At 45.8% G+C, this 21443-nt stretch overlaps 1 protein-coding gene across 1 annotated transcript; it reads right to left on the bottom strand.

Annotated features, from left to right (window-relative positions):
* Window positions 1–803: 803 nt before the first annotated feature.
* On the bottom strand, window positions 804–12589 carry SNX32 (sorting nexin 32). Its single transcript, XM_052661698.1, is given in 12 exon segments — window positions 804–857; window positions 1141–1174; window positions 1176–1194; window positions 1270–1425; window positions 1534–1612; window positions 2378–2416; window positions 2640–2716; window positions 2882–3009; window positions 3295–3438; window positions 3809–3852; window positions 3855–3923; window positions 12554–12589. Coding segments are annotated over 12 exon segments (879 nt in total).
* Window positions 12590–21443: the final 8854 nt, after the last annotated feature.

The raw sequence follows: 21443 nt of genomic DNA, 5'->3' as shown, positions 1-21443 counted from the left end.
TGTCTTGGGCACCACCTTCCTGGTGTTTAACCAGGAGGGTGTTGGCTGGAGCCTCAAGCCTCTTGCCAACTTTGCTGTGGGCTTTTTCCAGACTGTACTTGGGTTTTCACCTGCCCCATAGGTAAAGGTGGAAGTCTTGCCCTAGGGGTGGTGGTAATGCAGGATTTATACTTCCCCCACCCAGCTTCCCCATCAGCTAAAAAGCTGCCTGGAATTAAAGACTGTTCCTTGGAACTTGACAGTATTTCTGAGAGGGAGGCAGGAAGGTGTATTCCATTTTCTAATTAGGAAATGGGTACAGAGGATTTATGATTAGTTTTATGTGTGGCCTGTACCAGGGTTTATCGGGGGTGGTGGCACACCTTGAATGCTCCTGGGTTCCAAGTTCTGGATCTTGTCCCTTTGTACAGAGAGCCTCCTAGCACTCTGCAGAGTGACTGAACACATTGCAGGGGTGTCCCCCAGGATCTGGTCTCTACCATGGTCCCCCGGTAGAGGATATACCTGGTGGGCCCTGGAACTGGAATGTCAGGACAAGCATGCCTCCTTATAAAACCAGGTTTTTTAATTTGTGAACAGGCTAGAGACAAATGAACTCGGACCAGCATGGGTGGAGGCTGGGCTTCCAGGTTGGGGCTCTGCTTGCCTCTGGCCAAGTGTGGTGTCCATGCTGCTCTCTCCCTCTGGCAGGGCCTGGCACCTTGGGGCAGGGGTGGGGCCTGCCCTGAGAAGGGGCATGGCAAGTGGCTCCTAGAGCTGGAAGGCAGCTTGTCGAGTGGGAGATCTGGGGGCTTTTGGTAGCTCTAAGGCTCCCCCTTGAGGATGACAGGGGTGCTCCGGAGAAGCAGGGTGCTGGCCTGTGGAGAGGGTCTTGATGTCTCCTCCCTGCTGTTCCCCCCCTCGAATGACTCCTCTGTCCCCAGCCCTGTCCTACCATTCACTGAGGCCTTGCTACCGATTAGAAGGGAAGGGTCCTGGTCCAGATGGGGAGCCCTGGCCCTGCACAGCTGGGGTGCTCATGCCAGCGACCTCCCAGCACCCCACCAGGTCCACCGCTGCTCCCAAGCGCCGAGAAACTAGAGGCCCAGGGTAGGAGGCCAAGAAAGCAGCAAGAGGGCTTGGCCAGGCTGGAAGGCTCACCTTGTGTTTGAGGTTCTTGCAGAAGGAAGACATGGGATTTGAAGTCCATGAGCTCTGGAGAAGAGAGGAATTGGGACCCTGGCAGGGTGGCCAGCGCAGTGGTGGGGGCTCGTGGACCACAGGACTTACTTTGCCTGGCTGAGTCCAAGAGGCGTTCGAAGCACTAGCAGCACAGCTGTTAGTGGCTCTCCATAGCCCACACCTGGTTGCTGGTGCGGGCCTTGTCCAGCACCTTGTTGGCATTCTTGTAGTCTGCCAGTGCCAGCAGCTGCCAGGACAGTAGTCCTGGGGCTGGCAAGGGCACAGGATCCCTGACCCACGGCCCGTGCCTCTCTGCTCTCCCTGGTGGCTCAGCCCCCTGGCCTCCAGCCCTGAGGTTTGCTCTGGGGCCACCTCTCACCTTGGCTGCCTGGGAGTCTCGCATGTCTAACAGCTTCAGGTCCTTGTTAGAGGCCACTTGGCCCTCCAGCTCCTGAAGCAAGAAGATGGAAGCTGGGAACAGAGCTGGCAGAGGGGCTGCTAAGGAAAGCGGTGCTGCTGTCCCTCTAAATACCCAACAGTCACATAACAACCACTCATGTCAAGCACTCACGTTCAGGGGAGCAGGCCAGTGAAGGCTTCACAAAGCAGGTGGCCTTGGATCTGCATCTTGGGGGTTGAGTAGGGGTTAGATAACAGGCAAAGGCTTTGCAGGTGTGCAAGCCAAGTATGATTTTAGGGAACTTTTACTTCAGTAGGGCAGTTGGGTGGCAGTGGCCAGAGCATACCAGGCTTAAAATGCAAGCTAGGAACTCTGGGCTTTGTGTCTTGGGCAGTTCCTGGAAGGGACAGGGTCACTGAAGGGCCCTAAGCAGGGAAGAGATGAGGAGCAACAGACATTTTAGAAAGACTGGCACTCTCCAGTGACATTCTTGGCGAAGAGTTCAGGAAGTGTGTCTGGGGCAGAATGTTGGCAGCACAGCACAATGCCAAAGGCATGTGGCACATCCTGGTAAGGGCCTTGCCAAACCTACTTCCCACCTCCTCCTCCCTCACCACACGCACACACACTCGAGGCTGGATCCCTGACTTCACTCCACTCTTACTAAACTAGTGTGGAGAATAAGCCCAGGGCTTCACTGGGCCCAAGTTATCACTGAAAGATTCCAAAACGATCCTGGAGTTTTTCCCCCTCCCAGGACACTCTCTTCCCTGCAAAGGATCATGATCACCTTTCAATACAGAAGGCAATACTCACCCTTAACTGTTCGAAGAGCTCTGCCAATTTGAAGAAGCTCCTAGGAGGCAGTGGGGAGGAGTTAGGGCAGGGGTCTTAGCAGGTGCTTAAAGTCTTCCTGCCCTTAGGTTCCTCTTGGGGAAATCGGCTCCTTCTCTACCAAAGCCAAACAGGAGCTTCTGCACCTCCCCCTAGAGCTGATAGTAGACTTCCACACAGTGACCCCTCATGGACAGACACAGTATTACAGGCTTAGAGGGGAGAGGGGCCAGAGGGAATTCTCACTCTTTAGCTGGTTGACTTCCTGTGATCCCAGACTGCTCAGTGCAGCTGAGATAGGCATGTAATCATCTGCCAGGCTTGCTGGGATAGAGCCCTCCATCAGAGCCCCTTGGTCCACCTGTCAACCTCCACCCTGGTGTCTGTGGCCACAGGCAGACACAGGAAATTTCTTCTCCCTTGGGGAGTATGACACTGGGGAGAGAAGGTAGGGGATCCAGGGCCCATGGAGTTCTGCGTACACTCATGAGTGCATGACTTGGTCTGCCCACAGACAGGCGTCCCAGATGCAGGCGTGGTACTCCAGCAGCAAGGTCCTCTCATGCTCAAAGAAGTCATCCACTTCTATGGGATCCAGACAGGACCCACTTATACTGAGCCACCAGAAGCAGAGCAGCTAAGGGCTCCCAAGGGTGGCACGATCTCCCCCTAGGCCAGAACCCCCAGTGGCTTCCCTCCCACAGCCACCCAGAGCCTCAATCCGCATGCAGCCTCAGAGTCTGGCCGTGGAGGGGCTGAGGGGATCTGCTCAAAGGAGGACAGAGCTGGGAGACCTCTCCTTATCAGGATGGCCATCACCCACACCCTGAAGCCTGGCCCTGCCTCCCCACCACCCTGAGGGCCCAGGCAGGCTCCCCTTCACAGTGAGACTGGTGTACCCCCTGTTCTCCCAGGCTGGCTCCCCCTCACAGGGAGACTGGCGTACCCCTCCCTCATAGGCATCGTGCAGCCAGATGAACTCCTCATGCTGTTGCATGACGAAGAACTCGGTCTGGGAAAAGTGAGGCAGGCAGCTCCAGAAGCTAAGAAGCCTGTCTGAGGGGTCTCTCCTCCCCTGCCCCCCGCAAGCCCGACACCCACCAAGCTTCCTGCGCACCCACTCTTGGGCCACCCCTGTCCACATGCCAAGTGACGCCCAAGTTGGGGCTCTCGTGTTCCTGATCACCCTCAGGAGGGTGGACATGGGACGGTAGCACGTGGGGCCTTAGGAAAAGGCAGTCAGAGACTAGATGAGATGCTCTCTTTCTCAGAGGGCCAGAGGGCTAGAGCCAGGTTGAAGAGCTGGGCCCAAAGGCTCTGTTGGCATTTGCCCACCAGGTGAGCCAGGCTGCTCGGACTCCTGAAGCCTCCTTTGGCAGTCACCAGAACCACACCCCTTGCTCCCGGTGCAACGTCACCTTGGTCTGAACAGTGAACTTCACCTTGTCCCGCTCCACTCACTGACGGCATCAGAGATCTCCACCTGCAAGGAGCTGTCTCCCTGCAGGCCCACTGACATGGAGGAGGCCTGTGGGGGAGGGGAGGGCCCTGACGTGGCTGACCACTGCCACCCCATCCTGGCCGCAGGCTTCTAGTCCTCCTGCAGAGCCACCTCCAAGTATTATTTCCACCATGCCCTGGGGTCACTGGCTGCACCCACACACACACCCCAAAGATCCTGGTAAGTCACTGCTCAGGGCTTCACAATGATACTTTCCCACCCGGCCATCCTCTGAAGTAGGCAGAATTTGCCCCAATTTATAGGCCCAGAGGCTGCGACCCCCAGAAAGGTGAAATAATGTGGCCTGAACCAAACAGCTGCCACGTGGCAGGGCCAGATTGGAACAGTTTTTCAATTCCACATCCCATGTGCTTCCTCAGCTACCTGCCTACCCCATCCCAGTTGGTTACCTCAGGCACCTCTCAGCAGGTGTAAAGATGGTCCCACTCCTTTCTGAGGGGGTCCTGAGACCGTTCCATTCACTACGTTTCGTGTCAAGAGGCACAGACTTATAGGTCAAGCACTTGTATCTCTCCAAGTGAAAACACCCCTGAGGCACCAAGCTACTAGTTCATTCTTGCACTGAGCTATCTCGGTAAGCGTTTACTGCACACCTGCTCTGTCCATACCACTGGGCCAGGGCACTAGGGAGAAGGTCAGAAGTCACTCTCGCTCCAAGCACAGCTCACTTCTCACCCTCAGAGGCCTCCCTGTCTCCTCTCATGGGCTTTGGCATATGCTTAGGACACTGAGGGGCCACTCATAGATTAATTCTATCTGGCCCTGAGCCTCATATATCAATGTAGTGACACAGTACACACTCTTGTGACCACGTTCTTTAACGATACCCACCTGTGTCGTTGAGCATGGTGGTTCTTTTTCATTGCTGTGTGGTGTCCCACTATATGACCACATCACAGTTTATCTAGTTTACTACTGTTGGTGCTCATTTGCATTATTTCCAGTTTGAGGTTATTATAAATAAAGCTACCATGAACATTCTTGCATAAATCTTTTGAAGGACCTAAGTACTCATTTCTGTTGGGTATGAGAACTGCTTGGGCAGAGAGGAGGCCTGTGTTGAAAACGCTTTCATAGATACTGCCAAACAGTTTCCCAAGCTGACTGTTCTAATTTACACTCCCACCAGCACTGTATGGAAGTTCCAGGTGCCTTTGTCAGTTATATGTGTTGTCAATATCCACAGCTCTATGGGATGTCTTTTCACTCTCTTAATGGCTTACAATTCTACAAGCTCAACATACCAATCTTTTCTTTTGTGGTTAAAGATGTTTTTGTACTCTTGAAGAAACACTCCCACCCAGAAGTCATGAAGACAGTCTATTTTTTTTCTTCCAGAAACAGTTTTAGGTCTATGATCCATTTTCATACATTTATATGTAGGCCTATGATCCATTTAACTCATTTTGTATATAGCGTAAAGTGTGGGTTGTGATTCACTTCTGCCATGTAATAGCTAGTGGTTTTAGCACTATTTGTTTAAAAACATTGTATTAACACTTATCTATCAGAGGGAAGACAGAATGAAAACCACAATCACAGAAAACTAACCAATCTGATCACATGGCCTTGTCTAACTCAGTGAAACCCGGAGCCATGCCGTATAGTGCCACCCAAGATGGACAGATCATGGTGGAGAGTTCTGACAAAATGTGGTCCACTGGAGAAGGGAATGGCAAACCATTTCAGTATTCTTGCCTTGAGAACCCCATGAACAGTATGAAAAGGCAAAAAATAGGACAATGAATGATGAACTCCCCAGGTCAGGAGGTGCCCAATATGCTACTGGAGATCAGTGGAGAAATAACTCCAGAAAGAATGAAGAGACAGAGCCAAAGCAAAAACAACACCCAGTTGTGGGTGTGACTGGTGATAGAAGCAAGGTCTGAAGCTGTAAACAGCAATATTGCATAGGAACCTGAAATGTTAGGCCCATGAATCAAGGCAAATTGGAAGTGGTCAAACAGGCGATGGCAAGAGTGAACGTCGACATTCTAGGAATCAGCGAACTAAAATGGACTGGAATGGGTGAATTTAACTCCGATGACCATTATCTACTACTGCGGGCAGGAATCCCTTAGAAGAAATGGAATAGCCATCATAGTCAACAAAAGAGTTCAAAATGCAGTACTTGGATGCAATCTCAAAAACGACAGAATTACCTCTTTTCATCTCCAAGGCAAACGATTCAATATCACAGTTATCCAAGACTATGCCCCAACCAGTAATGCTGAAGAGGCTGAAGCTGAATGGTTCTATGAAGACTTATGAGACCTTCTAGAACTAACACCCAAAAAAGATGTCCTTTTCATTATAGGAGACTGGAATGCAAAAGTAGGAAGTCAAGAAATACCTGGAGTAACTGGCAAATTTGGCCTTAGAGTACAGAATGAAGCAGGGCAAAGGCTAATAGTTTTGCCAAGAGAATGCACTGGTCATAGCAAACACCCTCTTCCAACAACACAAGAGAAGACTCTACACATGGACTTCACCAGATGGTCAATACCGAAATCAGATTGATTATATTCTTCGCAGCCAAAGATGGAGAAGCTCTATACAGTCAGCAAAAACAAGACCAGGAGCTGACTGTGGCTCAGATCATGAACTCCTTATTGCCAAATTCAGACTTAAATTGAAGAAAGTAGGGAAAACCACTAGACCATTCAGGTATGACCTAAATCAAATCCCTTACAACTATACAGTGGAAGTGACAAATAGAGTCAAGGGATTAGAACTGATAGACAGACTGCCTGAAGAACTATGGACAGAGGTTCGTGACACTGTACAGGAGGCAGTGATCAAGACCATCCCCAAGAAAAAGAAATGCAAAAAGGCAAAATGTCTGTCTGAGGAGGCCTTACAAATAGCTGAGAAAAGAAGAGAAGCTAAAGGCAAAGGAGAAAAGGAAAGATATACCCATTTGAATGCACAGTTCCAAAGAACAGTAAGGAGATAATAAGAAAGCCTTCCTCAGTGATCAATGCAAAGAAATAGAGGAAACCAATAGAATGGGAAAGACTAGAGATCTCTTCAAGAAAATTAGAGATACCAAGGGAACATTTCATGCAAAGATGGGCTCGATAAAGGACAGAAACAATATGCACCTAACAGACGCAGAAGATATTAAGAAGAGGTGGCAAGAATACACGGAAGAACTGTACAAAAAAGAGCTTCATGACCCAGATTACCATGATGGTGTGATCACTCACCTAGAGCCAGACATCCTGGAATGTGAAGTCAAGTGGGCCATAGAAGCATCACTACGAACAAAGCTAGTGGAGGTGATGGAATCCAGTTGAGCTATTTCAAATCCTGAAAGATGATGCTGTGAAAGTGCTGCACTCAATATGCCAGCAAATTTGGAAAACTCAGCAGTGGCCACAGGACTGGAAAAGGTCAGTTTTCATTCCAATCCCAAAGAAAGGCAATGCCAAAGAATGCTCAAACTACTGCACAATTGCACTCATCTCATATGCTAGCAAAGTAATATTCAAAATTCTCCAAGCCAGGCTTCAACAGTAGTGAACCAAGAACTTCCAGATGTTCAAACTGGATTTAGAAAAGGCAGAGGAACCAGAGATCAAATTGCCAACATCCGCTGGATCATCAAAAAAGCAACAGAGTTCCAGAAAAACATCTATTTCCGCTTCACTGACTATGCCAAAGCCTCTGTCTGTGTGGATCACAACAAACTGTGGAAAATTCTTAAAGAGATGGGAATACCAGACCTGCCTCCTGAGAAATCTGTATGCAGGTCAAGAAGCAACAGTTATAACTGGACATGGAACAACAGACTGGTTCCAAATCGGGAAAGGAGTATGTCAAGGCTGTATATTTAACTTATTTAACTTATAATAAGTTAACTTATTTAACTTATATGCAGAGTACATCATGAGAAATGCTGGACTGGATGAAGCACAAGCTGAAATCAAGACTACCAGGAGAAATATCTATAACCTCAGATATGCAGATGACACCACACTTATGGTAGAAAGTGAAGAACTAAAGAGCCTATTGATGATAGTGAAAGAGGAGAGTGAAAAAGTTGGCTTAAAACTCAACATTCAGAAAACAAAGATCATGGTATCTTGTCCCATCATTTCATGACAAATAGATGGGGGAACAATGGAAGCAGTGACAGACTTTATTTTGGGGGGCTCCAAAATCACTGAAGATGGTGACTGCAGCCATGAAATTAAAAGACGCTTGGTCCTTGGAAGGAAAGTTATGACCAACCTAGACAGCATATTAAAAAGCAGAGACATTACTTTGCCAACAAAAGTCCGTCTAGATAAAGCTATAGTTTTTCCAGGAGTCACGTATGGATGTGACAGTTGGACTATAAAGAAAGATAAGCACTGAAGAATTGATGCTTTTGAATTGTGTTGGAGAAGACTCTTGAGAGTCCCTTGGACTACAAGGAGATCCAACCAGTCCATCCTAAAGGAAATCAGTCCTGAATGTTCATTGGAAGGACTGACGTTGAAGCTGAAACTCCAATACTTTGGCCACCTGATGCGAAGAGCTGACTCAAGTTGGTGATGGACAGGGAAGCCTGGTGTGCTGCAGTCCATGGGGTCGCAAAGAGTCGGACACAACTGAGCAACTGAACTGAACTGATTTGCACTATGATTTGTTTTGGTGTACACTCTGGCAGAAAATCAACTGACTTCAAAAGTGATCAGTTCTGTATTCCCTATTCTGTTCCACTGATACACATCTATATTTTTGATATCATACTCTCTTGATTACTATAATTGATAGGCAATATGGAAATAATGTAGAATTAACTTTGTTCTTTTGCAAAATCATTTTGGCTACTGTAGGTCCTTTGTGTTTCCACATAAATTTTAGAATCAGCTTGTTAATTTCTAGCCAAAAATCTTTCTGAGATTTGACTGAGATTACATTGAATCTATAGGTCAATTTTGGAAGGATAGACATTTTTACAATACTGAATCTTCTAATCCATGAACATGGCTATCTTTCTAATGATTCAGGTCTTCTTTAATTTTTCTCAGTAATGTTTTATAGTTTCTCCATAGAGGTTTTGCACACTGTGGCACAAGGGCTTAATAGCCCTGTGACACGTGGGATCTTCCCATGCCAGCAATCGAACTGGTGTCCTCTGCACTGGCAGGCAGATTCTTAACCACCAGACCATTAGATATGTCCTCTCTAGCTTCTCGATATTGAAATTAGATCACGGACTTTTCAACCTTTCTTTTTGTCTAAAATATACATTTGGAGGTATAAACTGCTCTCTGGATACTCCTTTAGCTACATCTTTTAAGTCAGCATTTTTATCTGCTCATACTTTCGTTTCTTTGTCAAACTGTACTCACACTCGATGTGAAAGTCGCTCAGTCGTGTTCAACTCTTTGCGACCCCATGGACTACACAGTCCATGGAATTCTCCAGGCCAGAGAATACTGGAGGGGGTAGCCTTTCCCTTCTCCAGGGGATCTTCCCAACCCAGGAATCGAACCCAGGTCTCCCAAATTGCAGGCGATTCTTTACCAGCTGAGCCACAATCACATTTTCAGGAAATCTGTAGGAAAAAAAGTCTCTTTAACTTTGGGTATTAAAAAGCATCTTAACATACAGAATTCTGTCACATTTTCTTCCTTTTTATCATTTTCACAATTATTCATAAACAGACGTATTAGGGACAATCATTCTACCACAAGTCATCATAAGACCCCATCCGTTATTTAGTCGCTAAGTCGTGTCTAACTCTTTTGCAACCCCAAAGACTGTAGCCCACCAGGCTCCTCTGTCCTTGGGATTTCCCAGGCAAGAATACTGGAGCAGGTTGCCATTTCCTTCTCCAATCTTATATGTTTTGATATGTCATATTTTCAAAATAATTTCTTAAAAAATTTTCTAATTTCCATTATAATTTCTTCTTTGACTTATTATTTAGAAGTATGTTGTTTAATTTCCAAATATTTTGGAATGTAGTTATCTTTTTGTTTTGATTCCTTGATGAGTCTCCTAGATCAGAGATCACACTCTATATTATTTCAGGGTTTTAAAGTTTGTTGATACTTGTTTTCTGGCTAAACACATAATGGATTTTGGTAAGTTGTAGGTTCTGGAGTGCTACATAGGTCAGCTGATTAATCACACTATTTAAATCTAAATGCTGGGTTTTTTTGGTCTGCTGACACTTATTGCTGTTCAGTTGCTCAGTCGTGTCCAACTCTTTGCGACCCCACAGACTGCAGCACGCCAGGTTTCCCTGTCCTTCACTATCTCCCAGAGCTTGCTCAAACTCATGTCCATCGAGTAGGTAATGCCATCCAATATCTCATCCTCTGTTGTCCCCTTCTCCTGCTGCCTTCAGTCTCTTCCAGCACTGGGGTCTTTTCCAGTGAGTTGGTTCTTTGCATTAGGCGGCTGAAGTATTGGAGTTTCAGGTTCAGCATCAGTTCTTCCAATGCATATTCAGGACTGATTTCCTTTAGGATGCACTGGTTTGATCTCCTTGCTGTCCAAGGGACTCTCAAGAGTCTTCTCTAGCACCAGAGTTCAAAAGCATCAATTCTTCCATGCTCAGCTTTCTTTATGGTCCAACTCTCACATCCACACATGACTACTGGAAAAACCATAGCTTTAACTAGATGGACCTTTGTCGGCAAAGTAATGTCTCTGCTTTTTAATATGCTATCAGTTGTGCTAAAACTCTAATTGCAATCATGGGTTGATTTCTTAATTCTGTAATTTTTTATCTTGCATATTTTGAAATTATGTTATGAAGTACATAAAATTGAGTGTTTTATCTTCCTGTTGAATTGACTCTTTAATATTTATAAAATATCCCTCCTTTTTTTCTAGAATACTTTCTCTTCCAGTCTACTTTGTTTGAAATTAATAAAGCCACACCAGCTTTCTTTTGGTTAGTGTGCTCATAGTGTACATATTCCATTAGTTTCTCAATAGTTCTGTGTTCTTAAAAGTATGTCTTTTTCAAAATAAAATTATTTACAGCTGTCCTGGGTCTTTGTTGCTATGTGTGAGCTTTCTCTAGTGTGGCAAGCAGGGGCTACTCTTCATTCCAGTGCACGGCTTTTCATTGCTGTGGCTTCTCTAGTTACAGAGCACAGACTCTAGGTGAGCAAGCTTCAGTAGTTGCAGTACTCGAGTAGCTGCAGTACTCGAGCTCAGCTGCTCCTCAACATGTGGGATCTTCCCAGACCAGGGATCAAACCCATGTTCTCCACACTGGTAGATGGATTCTTAACCACTGGACCACCAGGGAAGTCCCAAAATAAGTCTCTTTTAACAGAATTAAATTGTTTTTTTTTTTTAAATCCAATCTGAAAATGTTTTATTTTTAATTGTAGTGCTTCTTCCACTTCACTATTACTATAATCACTGATACAGTAGGCTACACACCTGCCATCTTGCTGTTTGTCTCCTGTTTTTTGTTCGTTTATTCTTTCTTGAATTCTGTTAGATTAATCACGTATTAATGTTATTTCATTTTCTCTATTGTATTTTTACTTACCTACTCATTTATTCTTTTCATCTTTCTGTATTTATAGGAGAATTTTGAAGAAGGTAATGCTTATCTAAAGGACAAGATCTAATAGTAGATTATAAGAGAGTCTGACACCAACAAAGGTTAGGTGCCAGTGGGCTGGGACCACAAACCCATCAGTTTGACAGCCCAGGACATCCTCCCAACACGTAGCATTCACTATTCAATAATAGTAATACAATAGCTAACACTTAGATTTGTCCTTCCTATATGCCAGGCATTGCTCTAAACATTATATATATATATATATACACTAATTTAACTATGATTATGAACATAGATAACCACTGAAACGATCCCTTCTGTTTCATACTTTGGTCTGTGAGTCCCTCTCATGCCATCAAATTTCACTTGAACCCCACTCCTCATTTGTTGGCTTCTTCAACACCCCCAGGGCAAGCTCTTCCTCTATCCATATGCCTGCACCGCCCACCCCCACCCCTACCCCGCCCCTGATAGTCTGGTTCATTGGTGCAACAGGCCTCCAAGTCCCCTGCCTCCTTCCTTGGTAACTGCTTGAGAGAGATGGGGCTTCAAAAATGGACCACGGCTGCTCCATCCTTATAGGATAAGTGGCCTTTTAGTCACAGCCCACTCTGCACGTATCTCCTACCCTTAAAAGTGTGCATCTCTGTATGCCCACTCCCAACCATCCTTAGCACAAGGATGCTCAGAAACTGTCAAATGAAGTCAAGAAGAAAGAATGAAGACTGAATGGTCTTCTGATTACATAACACAGATACACACGTGAACCATTAGTGGTGAACTGTATTCCCCCCACCTTGGGAAAGCAGTATTCCAGCCCCTTCTCAATCCATAACATCCTTCCATGAAATCAGCCTGAGTCGGCCCTGGAGAGGGGAGGGAGGAGTAAGAGAGACGGGTTTGTTTCCATCTGTCGGGGTAAAGGTAAAGCCTGCCTCCTCACCAGTCCCCATGCAGGTGCCACCCCCTTGCTCAGATCTCTCTCTTCTCTAACTCATGCGTGAGCGTAGACACAGACTCTCTCTCTCTCTCTCCCTGATTGGGCATCAGCGGGTATTATGGAGGGAGATGTAGGAATGGCAGGGGGGTTGCAGCCTTTCTCTACCTTGCTCTCCTTCCCAGCTTCTAGACGCTCCTCCATCACTCTCCTCGACTACAGCACTAAAGGGTTCCGCAGCGGGTCACTGCCCGCGCGCTGAGGCAGCTTGGTCCGCGAGACCTCGCCCCGAGGAACGGACCCAGTGGGGATCCTACCCACTAACGGAGGCGCCCTCCCCTCCCTGCCAAGGAGTCGCCTGGAGCCGGGCGTGGTTCCCACGCCGTTCCCTCGCAGCCGACCCTTGTGATTGGGTAGCAGGTTTACCTTGCGGGACACCATTGGCTGCAACGCCTGTCGTTCCTGTGCCCAGGCCCCACCTTTAAGGGGCAGCGCGGAACTGAGAGGGCCGGGAACAGGCCACAGTCTGGAGGCGGGGGGCGGGGGGATGGGGAGCGGGGTGCTCTGCGGTCGCAGAGGTCTCAGTCCTGTCAGCCCCCGCCTCCCGGCTGCTTGACTCCCGCTCGCTGGCGCTCTGGGCTGCGCCTTCCAACGGCCTCGCGCGGTCTGCGCGTGCGCACTAGTCCACTCTCGCGCCCTCTAGGCGGTGGGCGGGGCGGCGGGCCAGTGGGCTGGGTGGGACGGTGGGGAGGGTCGGGGGAATGGGGAGCTCGGGCGGGGGGGGCGGACTAGGGACCGGGGAGAGGCGTGATGTCTTCGGAGAAAGGGGCTCCGTTTGGATATCCGCTCTGGGACAGGAGGGAGTGGCGGGGTAAGCCACAAAGGGCGGCAAAGGGGCGCGACAAGGCCCGCTGCCAGGGCGCCCGAGGCCAGGCCAGGACCTTCGGGCGGTCGCAGCTGGAACCGGGAAGCAGAGGGGCGCAGAAGATGCGAGAAACGTTATGGATGCCCTGGAACGGGCTCATCGTCATTGGGAGGAAAATGGAGCTCCTGGGTAGAAAGACGCAAAAACCTAAAACGTGGGACCTGAAGCTTGAGTCTGAGAACTGGAGACTGGAAGAAGTGGAAAAGACAGTCTTAAGAGGAAAGTCAGGCTGGAGTCCGGAAAGGATGGATGTGAAACGAGTGCTCAGTGTATCAAGTGCATTACAGGTTTCGGCCGGTTTGCGGAAAGACATATCAAAGGAGATGTGGGGAAAGCAAGAATTCAGACACAGAGTAGAGGCTGAATCTGAGAGTGCAGGGACTGTAGCGGGATCTCGGAAGGGGTCTGAGTTTAAAGAGAAGTTGAAGTTTACTGACGTGGAAACCAGTGGAGAGGTCTTGAAAGCCCGAGGATACGAAGTAAAGCAGAATGAGGAGGAGCTGAGGTCAAGCTTAGAGAAACTGAGGTCAAGTAGAGAGAAATTGAGGTCAAGTGGAGAGAAACTGAGGTCAAGTGGAGAGAAACTGAGTCCCAGTGGAGAGAAGCTGAGTCCCAGTGGAGAGAAGCTGAGATCGAGTGGAGAGGAGCTGAGTCCCAGTGGAGAGAAGCTGAGATCGAGTGGAGAGGAGCTGAGATCGAGTGGAGAGAAGCTGAGATCGAGTGGAGAGAAGCTGAGATCGAGTGGAGAGAAGCTGTATTTGAGTGGAGAGAAGCTGGAGTCCAGGGAAGAGAGGCGGGGATCTAGGGGGGAGAGGCGAGGATCCAGGGCAGAGAAGCGGGGATCCAGGGGAGAGAGACGAGGATCCAGGGGAGAGAGACGAGGATCCAGGGGAGAGAGGCGGGGATCCAGGGTAGAGAATCTGGGGACAAGTGGAGAGAAGCTAGTACCCAGGAGAGAGAGGCGGGGGTCCAGGGCAGAGAGGCGGGGATCCAGAGGAGAGAGGCGGGGATCCAGGGTTGAGAATCTGGGGACAAGTGGAGAGGAGTTGGGATCCACTGGAGATAAGCTTCGGTCAAGTACAGAGAAGCAGCGATCCAGTAGGGAGAAGCTGGGGACTAGTGGAGAGAAGTTGGTGCGTTCAAGAATGGGGAACATAAATGAAGAGCAAATTGAGAAAGTGGTGGAAGTGATTGGAGATGAAAAATTGATAGAAATTACCAATGCTGAAATGGAAATTCCTTTTGAAAGTGTAGAAGCTAACGATGAAGAGAATGAGGAAGGGGTGGAGGAGGAGGAGGAGGATATCTTGGAAGAAGAAAATGATAATAGTGATGAATCTGTTTCTATGGAAGAGAAAGCAATTATAGAGGAGGAAGGAGATGAAGTGAGTGAGGAGATGGAGAAAGTAAGAAGGAAAGAGGAGCAAATAGGGAAAGTTTTGCAAGTCAAAGAGGAGAAATTAGAGTGAAGCAGAATGTTATTGACCCTGAAGGGGTAAATATGAGAGAGAAAGAGCATCTGAGCCTAAGAGAAGAAAGAGTGGGAATGAAGAGCTACTGGAAATGAAGGTGGACACCAGGACCAAAGGAAGTAGAGAAGTCTGATAAAGAGGGAAGTGGAACATTTTGGGAAGAAAGAGAAGATTTGTTAATGTGTTGATAGCTAGAGGAAAAGTGGACGTTGGTTTCTTGGAAAAGAGCTGTGACTAAGGAGCTTGTAGAGAACTGCTTGAGAAATGGATTGAGGATGGGCTAGAAAGATTTAGTTTACCAGATGATGGAGTTTATGAGATGTAGGAGAATGCATAGTGAGAAAAATGGACAGTGGCAGCAAGATGAGGATAGATCATGAAGGTGGTGGAAGGAGATGTGGGCTGGAGTGATCAGTGTCTGAGAGAGGATCCTAAAGGATGAGGAGCTTGACAAAGGCGAGAGCAGAGATGAGAAAATAAAGAAGTGACGGAAAAAAGTAAGAAGCCACATCCCATAATAGTAATTACGTTGGTTGGATTTTGAAGTTATTTTCTTCCCTATTTCTCTCCTCTCCTCTCCCATGTAGCTAATTTTACAATGCAGTGAGACAGGCTTCTCACTGGGCCCTGTGTATCTGGACCGAGCCCAGCCTCCCTGATCTTCCCTTTAGCCTGCAAATTGTATCCAGAATAACTTCTGGGTTACCCTGTTTTATTTTATTTCTTGGCTGTGCTGGGTCTTTACTGCAGCACATGGGCCCTTCGTTGTGGCGCACGGGGCTTAGTTGCCCCCTGCATGTGGGATCTTAGTTCCCTGAACATGGACTGAACACCAGACCCCTGCATTTGAAGGCAGATTCTTAACCACTGGGCCACCGGGGAAGTCCCATGGGTTCCCCTATTTTAAATTTAGTTATTTATTTTTAAATGAAACAAAATATTTTTAGTGATAAAAGGTACAATTTTCAGAGAAAATAGACATCGTAAACCGTTAGCCACCTAACAACAAACAAAGATACATAAAGCAAAAATCAGAAGAAATATAAGGGAAAAGAAAAAATATATAATCATAGTAAGGTATATTAACATTTCTCTGAGAATATGAAGTTCAGAAAAAAGAATAGGAGCATCTTGAAAGATGTCATTAATTTAAATATAGATTTCTATTCATATTAATCTTATATCCTACACAAATAAATTTAAAATTTTATATCTCATATGTTATTAGATGTCCATAGGACTTTTGGAAAAACTGGCAAAAGGTAAACATTACTAAATTTCAAAATATAGAATTATTTTTGTGATTCATTATACTTATACACATATATTATTTTTGAAGTTATTTTCCATTATAGGTTATGACAAGATATTGACTATAGTTCCCTGTGCTATACAGCAAACCTTAATAACTTTTTACGTATGTATTTCTTTAAATTAGAAATCTAGCTTTCTATTTATGCTAAGTCAAACAAGTGGAATCAAAGTGTCATAAATTTTTTAGGCAAAAATTCATAAGTTTTCTAATATTTATATATTATACATATTATTTATATATATGTATACAAGAGCTTTTCTACTATGCTTGATAAAGGCTTGAGAAAGTACATTAAAAAAAATGAGATGGAGAAACTGGAAAGCATAAACTAAATGAAATGGGAGCACTGAGTATGAAATACAAGAAGTGAAACAAGCTAGATAAAAGATCCTCATATAGACCACTTTTTTGTAAACATGGCTGCTCATTAGAAACGTATCTGGAATTGTAGCAAAGAAAAAAAAGTAATATCTGGACATTTGTATTTTTCAAAAAATTCCAATATAATTCTGATATGAATCTGGAATTTAAAAAGTGATTACAGGTTTTTCTATTAAATGGTAGTTTTGGTGATATAGAATTCTATTATTTCCCTGTTGACCAATCATGACACAATGGATTCCATCATTTTAATCAGTTCACCATGATCACTATTTCCACAAGCTCCCCTTACCTCCACATCAAATTTGAATTGCTCATACTTGATTTGAAATTGTCTCAATTATTTTGTATGATTATTGTTTTCGTTTTGACTTTTAATTATTCATCTGATCAGATGGAGTTTCCCCCTGTGCCTGTCTCCTTTGGGGCTTTCTTTTATGTCTTCCACTTGTCATCCAGCATCCACTGTCACCCCAGGGAAGAGAGGAGACTCCCTAAGTACCTAGTGTCAAAGCATCAGTATGAAGACTTGGTTTCTCCAGTAGGGACCTAAGAGGTGGTGAAAAGCAGTCATGGATAGTTAGGATGAAAGGAATATGTCACCCTTTCTCCTCTATATACTTTAAAAAAACTACACAGTTTCTAAGGGGTAGAAACTTCATCATATCACAAGTAAGTCTCATAACAAGTGTATATTAATAATAGTCTTATTTTTTTTTAACTGTTAAGTTTTCTGGGCTTCCCTGATGGTTCAGTGGTAAAAAAAATTCACCTGCCAATTCAGGAGACATGGGTTCAATCCCTGGTCTGGGAAGATCCCACATGCCTCGGAGCAACTAAGCCCACATGTTAACAACTATTGAGCCTGAGCTCTGGAGCTTGGGAACCTCAATTACTGAGCCTACACGCCCCATCTACCAAAGCCCGCACATCCTAGAGCCTGTGTTCTGCAACAAGAGAAGCCATCACAATGAGAAGCCTGCACACCACAACTAGAGAAGAGCCCATGCAGCAACGAAGACCCAGCACAGCCATAAATAAATACCTTTTAAAAAAAGTTTTATACACATCCCTTTATAATTTTCCCCCGTCTCCGAAAGATCTGAAAACTCTACACCATATTTTTTGAAATTACATATTTATTTACTTGGCTGCTCCGGGTCTTAATTGAGTCATGTGGGATCTTGCATCTTTATTACAGCATGCCAGATCTAGTTCCCTGGCTAGGGATCAAACCCTGGCCCCCTGCACTGGGACCATGAAGTCTTAGCCAGGGGACCACCAGGGAAGTCGTGCAGATATCTTTTTGAATTCTAGTTTTCTCCAGATAGATGCCCAGGAGTGGAATTACAGAAGCCTATGGCAACTCTAGTTTTCTGAGCAACCTCTACAGTGGCTGTACCAATTGATACTCCCACCGGCAGCATAGGAGAGTTCCTTTTTCTGCACACCCTCTTGAGCATTTATTATTTGGAGACTTTTTGATGATGGCCTTGCTGTTTTCTTTATGAATTTTCCTGTGTGTGAGTGACTAACACAATGAACAAATCAACTGTACTGTTGTACTGTTACTGCCGTGTACAGCAAAATGTCTCAAACCAGTTATTGTAAGCATGCAATCTTTTCTCTCATCTTAAAAACAAAACCTTTCCTGCCCCCACATTCCTCTCTAGATACTGTTGCATTTTCTTTCTTCCTGTGCTAGGCACAAAAGTGGCCCTCCAAAGATACATGCCTTTCCTAATCCATTGCCTTCTCGGTTCCTGATCCCAGGAACCTGTGAATATCGCCCATGTGGCAGAAGAATGTAAATTACTTTATATGGTGAAAGATGTGATTAAGTTAAAGATCTTGAGAGGAGGAACTTATTCTGGATAATCTGGGTGAGCCTGATAGGCCAGCACAAGTGTCCTTACAAGAGAGAGACAAAAAGAGATCAAACACAGGCAGAAGTGGAGGAGGCAATGTGACTCCAGGGGCAGAGACTGGAGTGAGGCGGGGGTCAGCCCCCAGAGGTGGGGGGCACAGACCAGGTTCTTTGCTACAACCTCTGCAGGGAGGTGGCCTCTGCCAATTCCTTAATTTTGGACTTCTGGCCCCTAGAACTGTGAGAGAGTATGTTTCTGTCCTTTTAAGCCACTCAGTTTGTCATAATCTCTTACAGCAAGCTCTAGAAAACTAATACACTCCCTTCACAGCTAAATTCCTCCAAAAAGTTGTCTACGTTACTTCTCCATTCTGTATGTGTGTGTGTATATATATATATATATATATATATTTTTTTTTTTTTTAGTATTTTTTTTGTTTTGTGTGCGTGTGCTGGGTCTTCACTGCTGCATGCAGGCTTTCTCTAGTTGCAGCAAACACGGGCCACTCTAGTTGTGGTGTGCGGGCTTCTCGTTGCAGTGACTTCCCTTGTTGCGGAGCACGGGCTCTAGGTGTGCACGCTCAGTAGTTGTGCTACACGGGCTTAGTTGCCCCCCAGCCCATGGAATTGTCGCGAAACAGGGATTTAACCCAAATCCCCTGCACTGGCAAGTGGATTCTTCACCACTGGGCTACCAGGGAAGTCCTTCTCCACTTCTTTTTATTCAGTTTTTCTATACTGAACATTTTGATATATACAGGAAAGTTAATGATTGGGTTTCCCTGATGGCTCAGTTGGTAAGGAATCCGCCTGCAATGCAGGAGACCCCGGTTCAGTTCCTGGGTCAGGAAGATCTGGAGAAGAGATAGTCTATCCTCTCCAGTGTTGTTGGATTTCCTTTGTGGCTCAGCTGGTAAAGAATCCTCCTGCATTGCTGGAGACCTGGGTTTGATCCCTGGGTTGGGAAGATCCCCTGGAGAAGGGAAAGGCTACCCACTCCAGTATTCTGACCTGGAGAATTCCGTAGACTGTATGGTCCATGGGGTCACAAAGAGTCAGACATGACTGAGTGGGTCCTTCTCCATTCCTTTTTATCCAGTTTTTCTATATTGGACATTTTAATATATATATAAAAGTTAATGATTAGAGCAATAGGCAATAAAATATTCTAGATTCAGCAATTACTAAGAGTTTGCTCTATTTGCCTTTTTTTATATATATTTTGAGGCTTCCCAGATGGTGCAGTGGTAAAGAATTCATCAGCCAGTGCAGGAGATGCAAGAATCGTTCAGGAAGATCCCCTGGAATAGGAAATAGCAACCTATTCCAGTATTCTTGCCTGGCGAATTCCATGGACAGAGGGGCCTGGCAGGCTACAGTCCGTGAGGTCACAGAGTTGAACATGACTGAGCGGCCGAGCACACACAGCACAGTATGTATTTCAGTGTGTGTCTCCTAAGAGTAGAAACACTCTCCTACATATTCATAATACCTAGTAAATTTAAAATTTTTAATTTAATAAATCAAAAATTAAGAATAATTCCCTAATATCATCTAACATTCAATCTGTATTCCAAAGTCCTTCCTTGTTCCCAAAATATACTTTATAATTTTTTTCCCTTGGCCTAGGATCCAAGCAAGGTTTTTATGTTGAATGTGATTGTTCACTCTTTTAAATTTACATTAATCTCCCACTTCTTTTGTTTTTTTAACAACTTTGATAAGTTTTTCACTAATTTGGCCTATATTCTTTTTTTTCCTTTAACATTTATTTATTTGTTTGGCTGCGTCGGGTCTTTGTTGGGTCATGCAGGATTTCTTCTTGCGACACACTTCAGTTGTGGCACGTGGGCTCCAGCGCGCACAGACTCACTTCTTTCAGTGCGCTGGGCTTAGCTGCTCTGCAGCGTGTGGGATCTTAGTTCCCCAACCAGGGATGGAACCCGCATCCCCTGCATTGCAAGGCAATTCTTTTTTGTTTTTAACTCTTTTTTTCAGATAATTTATTTGGCTGTGCCGGGTTTTAATTGTGGCATATGTGATCTAGTTCCCCCACCAGGCATTGAACCCAGGCCCCCTGCACTGGGAGTGCAGACCCTTAGCCACTGGAGCACAAGGGAAGTCTCTGACCCATATTCTTATAGTTGGCCAACATTCTGGATTTATCTGATTATGTCACTTAGCTGGATCCTCTACCAGCTACAGTTCTTGTATACTCCAAACTGAGGCTTTCGGCCCTGATTTCTTTCTCTGGAATGAGTGATGGTTGCTCAGTTGTGTCCGACTCTTTGCAACCCCCGTGGACTGTAGCCCACCAGGCCTCTCTGTCCATGGAATTCTCCAGGCATACTGGAGAACACTGGAGTGGGGTGCCATATCCTTCTACATCTTTCTCTGGAGCATTCATGTGAACCAGTTTCCCCTCTATGGTTGTTTACTATCTCTCTCCACTAGAATGTAAGCTCCAGAGGGTATCAACGTGTGTCTGTTGGGTTACCTGTTCCAGTCCATTCTCTAACCAAAGCATCACAGGTACTCAGCATGTAGGTGCTGTGTGAATCAGTCCTTCACATTCAATGACTTTACTTGTCTCAATACTATTTAACGCCTATTGAGAAATTGCTGGAATAATTTACGCTGTTCTTTAGAATAGGGCCTCCCTGGTGGCTTAGAGGGTAAAGCATCTGCCTGCAATGCAGGAGACCGGGGTTCGATCCCTGAGTCAGGAAGATCCCCTGGAGAAGGAAATAGCAATCCACTCCAGTACTCTTGCCTGGAAAATCCCATGGATGGAGGACCCTCGTAGGCTACAGTCCATGGGGTCACAAAGAGTCGGACATGACTGAGCGACAACACATTTAGAATATCTCAGATTTTTTGAAGCCTTGAATTCCTGAAAATGTCATTCCACACTTGTCTAGGCTCGTAGAGGTGTGGAATTTCCTCTAGCAATTTGAAGGCATACCTTTTGGTTATTCATATCTCCCTGGCCATCAAGGGTCCAGATCTATTTTATGCTTGAGTCACTGCAACCAGGTGTTTGGTATATGTGGCCTGTTTTCTTCTCCTTGGATCCATTATTTCTGCTTATTTATCAG

Source organism: Budorcas taxicolor, chromosome 25 (genome assembly GCF_023091745.1).
Source record: "Budorcas taxicolor isolate Tak-1 chromosome 25, Takin1.1, whole genome shotgun sequence".
Classification (NCBI taxonomy): Eukaryota; Metazoa; Chordata; class Mammalia; order Artiodactyla; family Bovidae; genus Budorcas; species Budorcas taxicolor.
Note: the sequence above shows the minus strand (reverse complement) of the source record. Positions and strands in the feature narration are given on the sequence as shown.